Source organism: Atractosteus spatula, chromosome 25 (genome assembly GCF_055471065.1).
Source record: "Atractosteus spatula isolate fAtrSpa1 chromosome 25, fAtrSpa1.hap1, whole genome shotgun sequence".
NCBI classification, from domain to species: Eukaryota; Metazoa; Chordata; class Actinopteri; order Semionotiformes; family Lepisosteidae; genus Atractosteus; species Atractosteus spatula.
Window position 1 is genome coordinate 876,758 of NC_142730.1, and position 10,664 is coordinate 887,421.

General features: G+C 43.6%; 1 protein-coding gene across 2 annotated transcripts; it reads right to left on the reverse strand.

Annotated features, from left to right (window-relative positions):
* Positions 1 to 458: 458 nt before the first annotated feature.
* Positions 459 to 6,695, reverse strand: LOC148814935 (uncharacterized). 2 transcript variants are annotated; one of them, XM_088905434.1, is made up of 8 exons: positions 6,464 to 6,693; positions 5,452 to 5,519; positions 4,921 to 5,109; positions 4,381 to 4,404; positions 3,819 to 3,863; positions 2,815 to 2,882; positions 2,230 to 2,270; positions 459 to 1,606 (listed from the first exon to the last, which is right to left on the reverse strand). In XM_088905434.1, the coding sequence occupies exons 2-8, from the start codon at positions 5,513 to 5,515 to the stop codon at positions 1,498 to 1,500; spliced, it is 540 nt and encodes a 179-aa protein (XP_088761560.1). In that variant the 5' UTR covers positions 5,516 to 5,519; positions 6,464 to 6,693; the 3' UTR covers positions 459 to 1,497. The 2 variants fall into 2 exon arrangements, with proteins under 2 accessions (XP_088761560.1, XP_088761562.1); XM_088905436.1 differs by lacking the exon at positions 3,819 to 3,863 and having other exon boundaries at positions 6,464 to 6,695.
* Positions 6,696 to 10,664: the final 3,969 nt, after the last annotated feature.

A 10,664-nucleotide genomic window follows, 5' to 3' on the forward strand; every position in this document is an offset into this window, starting at 1 on the left:
CTCTGGACTCACATGTTGGCTATGGTTTTGAATTCTTGGGAGCATACAGATTGATGGAGTGCCTTTGAGAACGGTATTTTACTCTTATGTGTGTTATTTAACTTGTTGTTGTTGTTGTTGCTGGTGCTGCTGGTCTGTGTTTATGTTTTTGTTTTGGTATTTTCTTAATGTCTTTGGATTAGCGCATACATGCAAATACGCATTTCATTGCACTTGTGCATATGACAATAAACTGAACTGGTCTGGCACCAGGAAAATTCCCTACTGTATAAATGGAGATTAATGTGAGGTGCCTTTGAATTGGTGCCACGCTGGGGATATAATTATGCAATCTTTTATTGAACAGATGAAGCTCACAAACTTCTTCCACTGCTGCCACTAAAAAACATCCCCCGAACTGGCACAGACTTTACACAGCAGTGCCCTCTAGTGGCTAATACCATTCACAGCAGGAATGAAGGTAATGAAGCTGTTTATTAGTAGCAGTATTACAGTTAACGTATCTACAATATTTAGTAGTTCAGGTGGGTAGCTGCGTCAGCATGCGTAGGCTTGCAAAGGAACAAGTAATAGGGTTATTCCCTGCTGAAAAAAAGAAGAAAGAAAACACAACGTTTCGGCCGTGGAGCCTTCTTCAGGTGTGCAGGGCAAAATCAGCGCCGCATCATCGATCGGCGTCCACGGCAACGCACCGGCTCACACGGCCCCCCCACACCGGAGACGCCATTCCTTACTCTGAGCTATCACACGGAATGTAAGTGCACTCAAATGATTCTTTAAAATAATGTAGTGAAGTTTAATTAAATAGCAGTTTCGACTTATATCAATATTGACCCACTAACATTTTTCGTACTTCGTACTGGTATGTTAGTTTTCAGGTGTTACACCTAGGGTCTTAATTGGCTCAGAATCGTCCTTTTTTATTTAAAAAAAAATACGAAAATACGTCGCAGCAGAAAACAGATTTTCTGAAGACATCCCCTCGCTTCATCTCATTCACTTTGCAGGAATCACGATTGTGACCGATAGATTATTTTAGGTTTATTGGAAGCCCACGACAGAAGCGGTCTTGTTTTGTCTTGATGGGTCTGCAGTCAGGATGGAGGTGACTGGGCCGCTCTGGCAGTCGTGCTTCCTGCCACAAGAGGGCGCCCTTGCGCTCTCAGGCGCGACTGTAAGACTGGGCTTTTCCTTCCCAGCTCCTGGCTTGTAACACGAGTATTCAAAAAGTCTACGTACTTTACTTCCTATTACACTCTTGTGGATTTTTAGTTTGTATTTGGAAGTCATGTCTGCCTATGAGCTACAGATATAAAATCATGCAAGTTAATGTTAGTTTTAGAGGAGAAAGACACGAAGAGTGGTTGTAGAATGAACTTTGCTTTGCCGGTTCCCCATGTGGTGTGATAACTGATCAGTCCAGTAGCTGAGAAGAGTATGTCAGCAGGGGTCTGTGGTGGAGCAGACTGGAGGAGCTGGGCGTCTCGTAGTTCTGGTCTAGACGGAGTGCGGTGTTCCTGATGGTCCTGTCCTCTGCCCTGCCCCGCACTCCGGCCTGGCCCGGGTGGAGCCGCACTCTTCCTTCCTCACTGGCCTGTGGTTTTTCCTTTTAGAAATGGAGGGAAGTTTTTCATTTACGGTGGAAATAAAACACTTTGTCTTCTCAGTCCTGATGCTACACACTATATTCTAAGTTCCTGCTGAGTTACGTAGGCAAACAGCCTTTCTGAACTACTTTGAGGTGTTCGGAGCCTGGAAACCGTGGTCAGGGTCTTCATAGAACTAATTCAACGTGAGAGTGCCATTTGAGAAGAAGGTGGGTGTCTACTGGGACTGTCTAGCAGGAAGTTTGTAAAACCACGTTCTGCACATGACCGCCAGTGTGCAACCCAGGCACAGCCAGGGTGGTTTTCAACACATTGTGCACCCAGGTCTCTGAGACAGAGCAGATGTTTGAAGACCCCAGTCTGGGGGTTTGTGTTGTCTCCACATGGGTTTGGATTCCTCGCTGGACCTGCTAAGAGAGTGAAGGGTTGGGTGGGAGGTTGCTGTACATGTATCTGCTGTGTTATACAGTTACAAGGCTTTGTTGACTTCTGGGTTATAGGGACCTAGAGTCACAGAGGGCTTCGTACAGCTTGGTTCTTTTAATAAGCCTCAAATAAGCTTTTCATTCAGTTTATTTAGTACTGTTTTGAATGAAAAGTGTAGTAAGAGTTGCATGCTTACCTGTCCAGACAATTTTTAATTTCCTTTATCTTCCAGAACACCTGTTAAAAAAAGAGTTTCTGTGATTGCTGGTTGTTATGCACATATAGACTACATAGTGGTAACATGAATGATGCAACTAAATCAGAAAGCTGTGTCAGAAAGAGGCAGGGCAGCATCTACTGATGAGGCCTGTGGGGTAGAACAGAGTCACTCCAAGTCTCTGTTAGACTGAGGTCAGAGGTCAGAGGCCAGGCCACGGGCAGTCATGCAGAGGTGAATCCGAGTGGGCAATTACACAACTGGGAAGACCAAATTTATTTTCAGTCTTACCCTCATAGTATCAGTCAGATTGTTGATGGGTTTGAGTTATAAAAACAACATATATGTTTTTTAAGATGTGTGATTAGATGAAAACTGGCTGTATGGCATCAATTCAAGAAGTCATGGCCATTTTGACGACGTGCGACAGATGGAAGATGCCCTGCCGTTTCTGAAGTGGATTTAGAGTGGACACAGCAGGCGCAAGGCCGATGCTCCGCTGCAGGATTAGCTCATACAGGCGGGTGAAGGCCGGTGCTGCAGCGTGAGGAACACAGGACTTACTGCCACAAAAACAGCCGACACAACAGTGATCGCAAATATGAGCCACTTCTTTGATCCGAATTTCGATTCTAAAACAAAATTGAGTACGGTGTTAGCTGTGAAGCATTTGTTTTAGATAGCACAAAATCATTAGTAACAAGCAGCTCCTTGCTTTTCTGAAAGTAGCTTAACTTACTGGGGGGGAAGAGACTTTGAAAATATGTACTGTTAATTATGCATTTGAAATAATAAGGGCAGGAACAGGTTGGAATATTAAACTACAGAATGTCGATGACCTTCCTGTCTCAGTACTGGACCTCCTGAGAGCCACTTCAGGTACAAGTCATTTGAATTTGCTGCTGCCAGCAAATGAATCAAACTGTGGAGCAGGCAGGAAGTGTTCACTTTGCTATCTGAGGGAGCTGTCAGCTGCATGATGAAATCTTTTCTGCCTTGCCCCCTTTAACGTGTTGTGACCTGTTATTTTATGTGTTTTATAATCGATTGTTACTTTCTTTCCCTGTTTTGTCTTTTGTGCAACGTTGGCGTCTTGGCCAGGACATGGTTGTAAATGTAAACGTCTTGCTCTGCACTGTCTTGGTTGGGTTCTGGGATTGTTCTCAAGTGTCACAGTAAGGAGGCTCAATGAATTGGTGGCCAATTTCACAAACAGTTTGATTTCAAATCCCTCTTGTGCCCCAGCCCTGAAACACAGGCTGCACTCACTTGTGATTGTGAGTTGTGAAGGGAAGCTCCTACACTGGTGGCAGGATGCAGTATGTCGGTGTCCTGCATCATTACGGAAAGCTCAGTCACCTGGAGATGCGCAGGTTCTTATTGCCACCAGGTTAAAGACATCTGGGGTCTTGTCTTCCATCATTCAAGAGCATCTTATAGCTGTAGTCTGCGTCTTATTAATGACATTTTTGTAAATTATTTTTCTTGAATGTGAAGTGTGCTTTTTGTATAGGTAGGTAGTCTTTTTCTTTGCCTCAGTTCACAAATAATTGAGACAGAGCTCTTACCTTTTCCTGGTTGGGTGGCATTAAACTCCTTCTCAAAGCATATACCTGGAAGAATTCACGAGTGAGCTCAGGGCAAAGAACCTAGAATACACTGACAGGGGTGCAGCATGTTGTATAATTCAACACCTGAACAGAAGGAAATATCTCTGATTCCAGACTGATTTAGACGATCGTAAGAAGGAAAAAAAGAATTGTTTTAAGAATCATTGTCCAGTGATTAGATATGCTGTGTTTCATTTCCTGAATATCATCTCTCTTACTAGAACTAAAAGTGGTAATGTAAGGGGGTCTGGTAGCATTGACGTGGAAGTTTTAGTGAACACATCAAACATTACATCTGGACCTCAGTTTAGTTCATAGTTTGATCTGCACTTTCCACAACAGTGGAGTTTTAAAAAATACAGTAAACCATTGTACTAGTAATGGATTATGGTAACTGGAAAATGGCTTAAATTGGAACTAGATTTGTAATATTACACCATTGGTGCTGCGCTTTTCCATTGCATCTTTCAATTCAGATGTGATTCTGGGTTTAATTACTAAAAGAGAGCTCATTACTTACTCTCTTGATCCCTGGCTGGGGCACCTGAAGAAAAAGGAGCAAAGGTGACAGTGAGATGTTGACTGCGTCTGAAAGCAAGAACATGTGGAAGTTACAGGTCGACCTCACTATTGTCTAGTGGGGCTCTCTGGAAGACCGTCTGAAGTGGGTCTTCTAGATTCTCTTACAATCCAAGGGCAGGTCTGGAAATAGCTGCAATGCTTTCTGACCGAGTCTCTTCCGAGCCTCAGCACTCACAACAATGAAAAAGGAGCAGGAGGGATGTGGGAGAGATGAATCACCACAGTCAGTGTGAAGTGATGTGTCCCGTGCCTTAATCCTGTCAGCTGCCTTGAATGAGCCTTCTCATTGTGAGTGACAATTCGGCCTACAAGCCTTCAGGCTTATAAGATCCTCTTATATTGCTGTCAGCATTGTTTGTCTGTGTGGCGTTGGTTAAAAACAGTCAGCACCCCAGATGCAGGCAAAACCGGTGTGGTGAAAAACAGAGCAAGCGAAGCTGCCCAGGAGGTAAAGGCAGAAGTGTTAGCAGTGTCTCACCTTCCATCACTTCTGTGGGAACACGGTGCAAGCAGAGCAGCTGAACGCTGGAGCACCACTTGACGTGTGTGGACGAGATGGCGCAGCGCTCTGATGAACGGTCAAGTGTACACAGTGGTTCCTTTCTGCCGTTTATTTCGTAACATTCCCGGGCTGAGAACTCCTGGAGCCGATACTCGGTGTCGGGACCTCGGAAGAGAAACCTTTACAATCGGCTGATGACCCCGAGTCTGTCGTGTGTTATCAGAACTAAATGAGTCGTGATAACGGCAGCAGTGACAGATTCAGACACCACCAGTGTAGTAGGTTTTTGCAGTTAAATGGTTTACACTTTAATGTCTTATGAATTGTGTAATACCAGTTGTCTTCAAAAGTTCTAAAAAGGAATGAAAATAAAAATGAGATTGAAGGGTACACGCTATGAAATCCTCTGATTTAATTGGCCTTTCATGTACAGTAACACTGAATTCAACTGCAGGTGTCCGAGTGTCAAGTGTTATTTTGCTGTATGTGATTAGTCTTCAGCTTTACCTTCGCATGCTGTCGCGGATACTGGCCCCAGCGTGAGGGCAGTCAGGATGAGGGGAATGTGCATTTCTCTGGGAGCAGGGAGAACATACAGAGAAGGTTAAAAATAAATCCACATTAATATTGTACCTGCATGGCTGTTCTTTTAGTTTAGTAGCAGTTTGCTTTTGGAAACTGTGGTAAGTTATAGACTTCAAAGCAAGGGCTTGCATCATTGCACATTTCCTCAGTCTTTTCCCATAAGTAACACACCTGGCAAGACACGCATTCTGATGTTTAAGAGTAGGTATTGAAAGAGTGATGCTCTCTGTTTGTTTTTTTACCACTTTATCACAAGACCAAATCACGAATTGTCAATAATTCTGTGTGAAGAGGGACAAGTAGTGACTCATTCTATGTTGCAATAAAATGAAATGCACACTGTTTTGGCTGTAGTGCTATTTCCTTTCAACATGGCATTAACTTCTACTTGTTATCATTGGCCTAAGCCGGGCAGGTTACAGCATGTCATTTAAAAAACTGTTTGAAACCAGCTTGCGGCTCAGGCACATCCACTCTCGGAGGTCCAGGTCAAGAAGACTTTTACAGGTGGCATGTACAGTAGCTTCCACCCAGACGAGAATTGTCAGAAGAGCATTCTCTTGTTCCAGGCAGACTTCTTTTGTGTGTGAAGGTGACTGGAATGAATTTGCATTACTTTTTTTGTAACCAAATACATGAGATAAGATTTTAGTAAGCAATAAGAGTATTAATGCCAGAGGTGTGTGTGCCAGTTAATGCAGTGTTTTTTTATCTGTGTTATCTTTATTGAATTCTAATCGGCAACAGCTAGTCTGTTCATTTCTCCTTGTCCACAGACGAGGAGTGCCAGACTGCGTCTTGAGCTCACACTCCTCCGCATAGCCCCCGGCTGCTGCTGCTGTGTTCAAAGTAACTCGTCCCCGTGTGTCAGAGGTAAAGCTACAGTACATACCAGTTCAAAGCACCCCTGAATATGGGGTTAAAGTTTGCTTACCTGCTTCTGTGAAGCTGTCGTCTTGGGTTTAACACACTGGCGCTGAGAGAATTACATGTTGAGTTTGTTGTGGATGTTTTTCAATAAGTGGTTTTACTAGTTTGAGCAAGTAAGGTGGAGTACTGGGTTTAGTTTTGCTGTGCTGATAAGCTGTAATGAATACAGCGACTTTAGAAAGAATGCCTTTAGGAAGCCAAAGGACTTTGTACAGAGAACAAAAGGGCAATATGTGTTTTTAACTTAACTGGATTGTGCAATGTCATTTTTGTTTCAATTTCTTTTGCATTCCAAATAATGTACAAAACTGTATGCCGGACTGTTCTGTAAATTTAAAATATTAATTCACAAAGGTTTGCATCTGGTGAAGTCTTTAATGTGAAGTAACCTTTAGCACGGGCTGTATCCTATACGTTTCCATACACGGTGCTGTCTGGCTTGGCGACCGCATCGCCAGGGGGAGAAGCTGCAGTGATTGCAGGACGGTGCTGCCCTTGAGCACTGTGAGCCGAACACAGTATTTCAGAAGGGATGTTTCTCAAGCTGATTACCCCCGACCCGGCAGGCAGACAGTCGGAGCGCAAGTGCGGGGCTTCAGGAGTTTCCGGGCGGCTCCATGCGGAGGGAGGCAGGCCGGGAGATAGGGAAAAGACCGCTCTGAAAAGCTCAATCCTGGAGCATCGGCCTAGCATGATGTTAAGCCTTAAGTAAGCCGATCCATCAGGCGCTGGAGTGAAAGGCTGGGGGAGGAACAGAGAGACGGCCACGCACACACGCACACGCACATGTGCACACTCGTGGGCCTGGAGGATTTCCCCTGGGGCCGGAGGATGGGCTCCCATTGCAGCGTCAGGCTGCGAGATAACAAACCAGTGTACACAGCCTGGTAAAAGCCCTGCTAAACCAGATTTCTTGGTTCCTGCATGGCAGATCATTTTAAATAATTAATAAATGTTCAAAATTAAAACGGCTTTCACTGTGGGGACTGAGACTGGGCAGGAATTATCCGAAGTCGATCACAAAGAGGTGTGACCATTTCTGTCTTTTAAAGCAAAAAAAGATGCATTGTCCTGTCGTACCACAGGTCCTGGGCTGTGTTCATCTTGATAATTCAACGGACAAACAATCTGTTTTTTATTGCTTGCTTTTCCTTCAAACACACAGTTATTTGTTCCCTAAAATGAGGGGGACAAGGTGGCGCATTGAGCCATGGGCAGTTGAAGGCAGTGAAAGTGTTGAAGAACAGCTGAGCAAATGCAGGAAGGAGCAGAATGATGACTTATGTCTTTGTCCAGAACATTCATTGTAAACTCGAGTAACTCGAGTCATGGTACCTGTTCAGAGTTTTATTCAAAATGTGAAGTGTGCACTTAAAATAGGAAAAAAAACAATGATCAAACAGTTTGAAACACTGTTTGAAACAGCCCGCCCTGTAATGGCGATTCTAGGGTTGTGGAAAACTGGAAAAATCTGAATAATGTTGGTGATTCATACAAAAAAACTATTGTCGCATTTGGATGAGATTTTGTAGTTTACAGCACTATTGAAAATGGAGTAGTACCTGTTTCCCTTCGTTCGTTTCGGACTTCTTCTTGATGCCTGACAGGCGTTGATCCGGTGTTTCCTCCAGGTCTGACGTGCTGTAATGACGCAGAAAGGGCTGAGTACGAACAGCACGCCAACGTGAAAACGTTTCAATTTCACTCGTCCGCACCTTGGAACTGTTTTTGTCATTTCAACCTCTAATTAGAATTGCTAATCTGTTATGACTCTAAATGAGTAGCTTTTAATTCTTTCAAAACTATGCTTAGGTATTTTTTTCTTATGTTTTGTTGGATGTTCAAATTTGAGCTCTGGTTTTCAGTCCTTTTTCTTGCTCATTATTGCAGAGACCCTGAAGGCTGGCTCCGCGGAGAAGTGCAATTGTTCACGTTTCTGCTTAGCATGCCTGTACACGTACCATCTAGTAAATAAACATGCACAATGTACCAGATTTCTGCCTCCTTTCTAAGATCTGCCATCACAGCATGTTGTCCTCCACGGTTTGCTCTCAACACCAAGGTCCAGTGTCCCATCGGCTCTTCCCCAGAGAAGGGAAGACAATGCATGTTATACCACCACTTCCCCTCAGCTTTCAGTAGCCATGCGAGGTGAAGTGTTGCAGTGCTCTTTAGCAGACTAACAGGTTTTCCTGTGTTAGTGAATCGCCTGTACTTTTCCCCTCTCTCTCGACAAGCTGCTGATGAGAAACAGCCCGATAGTGTTGCCGCCACTGTGCTTGACAGCAGTGATGGTGTTGGATTGTGACATTTACATCCTTAAGATAAAAAAATAAGTTAGTCAATTGACTTGGTGAGCAGTTGTTGAATTCTCCAAGGCTAAGAACGTCTGCTCTAGAACTTGAAGTCTTTGGAGGTGTGGTACTACTCTGTGCCACACGAGGGCAGTGATGTACATTTTGAATGACTAGATCTAACTCCTTTGTAGAAGCTTGTTTAACTGGCTTAATGTGTCATAATCCTAGGTATTTGATCATGGATTAAGGATAGATTAAGGATTGTCCATCTTTGATATTTTGGCAGCAGGTTTCTAGAACTCTTTAATAAGGCGGCACTTTAATTAAATTGGAACAGTTCATCAAATGAGATGAAATGAAAACATACATCATTTTGGTTCTGAAAGTTCTGGAAGGAATATAAAAGAACCTAGGGCAGCGTCTCAGCACAGGGCCCAGGCTTCAGCAGTGGACCTAAGAGGACTGGAGTGCCACCACATTGGATACAATTTTTAGCCCTCCTGTAATTCTGGTTTACATCTCATCAGCTAGAGGGTTAAATTAGACGTAATCAGGTATACAAGAAGCAGAAAATTAATTCAGACTATTGTGGAATATTATAAGAATGGATTGTGTCCAGTTCATAAATATGTAATAATGAAACAGAAAAAAGATTGTTAATCCTTAACAGTTCAAGTTCTGTCAGTGAAGATCTTTAGTTGATGGAAATGTTGATGGATGTGTCCCATGTTAAAATGTTTCTGAAGCATTATAATTGGGTAGGTTTTGTAGCACATTACTGTATATATGTATTCATACCTCTGTGTTTTGTTTAATTACTGTGACCTCTTTAGCAGCAGTCGCTCTAAAAATGTTATGTTGAATTTTAAATATGCCCCATTTTAAGCAATAAGGAATATATTTAGGTATTTACTGTGTGTATTGTATATACATATACATTAAAATTAGTAATTATGTTCATATACTGCTTTTAATCCGAATGTTTCTGAAGCACTTCACACACAGATGTGGACCCACATCATTCCTGCCCTGTTTGGGAGACACACAGGCTATTCAGTACCAGCAGCTCCAGTGCACAGCAGATCGGAGGGAGGAGACAGATTGCTGTGGATTAAGGGGTGATGTCAGGGAGGACCGATTGTATAGTAAAGAGTGGAGTTAAGACAGGAAACGGGGGTTAATACCCCTACTCTTATGGACAGTGTCCTTCAATCTTTAAAAAACGAATATTGAAGTCCTTAACATTGTTTTTTTTTTTACTATCCACTTGCCTGATCTCTCTGGGTTGGCTTCAGAGAGCTGAATGTCTGACAGTTTCAGAACTGTGACGGATGACTGGTGCCTACAGGGGATTTAGCCCATCTGTGTGTGTCATGTCAAGGTAGGGCTGAGTGGAGGACCCATCAGCACTGCGCAGGATCTGAGTCTGAATGTCCCCGCTGAGAGCGGAGGGGAAATGGCGGGGTTAATCAGTGCTCTGTGTCCCTGTGAACCGGGGTCATGACGTTCACGAGCAGAGCCGTCGCTGTCAGCTGCGTGGGAGCCAGCTCGCTTTCCCCCAGTGTGATAGCCGGCTGATACAGAGGCGCTTGCAAAGAGCTGGTGAACTCGAAGGTGTGCCAGCAGCAGGCTGCCGAGTCTTTGAAGAGGAGATCTGATGTCATCTGCTGACAGCTGGTCAGAAGAATTCTGCAGAAGTAAAGTCAACAATGTGCAAAACATCTCCTTAGCTGTCCCATACAGGTCTGGAACATGAAAGCGTTAAAATGTAAGGTAAAATGTTCTATTAAGCAAAATTCAGCCCCAAAAGGGAAAAGGTTTTCCCCTTTTCAAAAATTCATTAAATTGTTATTAATGAACTCAAAGCAGGGGGCATGCCAGTTCAGCGAATGTATTAAGATAAGTTTT

Excerpts from the sequence above, each read along its gene's own strand:
- LOC148814935 (XM_088905434.1), bottom strand. The coding sequence starts at position 5,515 with ATGCACATTCCCCTCATCCTGACTGCCCTCACGCTGGGGCCAGTATCC. Across the intron at positions 4,405-4,920 it reads TCCCACAGAAGTGATGGAAG|GTGCCCCAGCCAGGGATCAA; the intron begins GTGAGACACTGC and ends CTTTTTCTTCAG. Across the intron at positions 2,883-3,818 it reads TGCCACCCAACCAGGAAAAG|AATCGAAATTCGGATCAAAG; the intron begins GTAAGAGCTCTG and ends ATTTTGTTTTAG.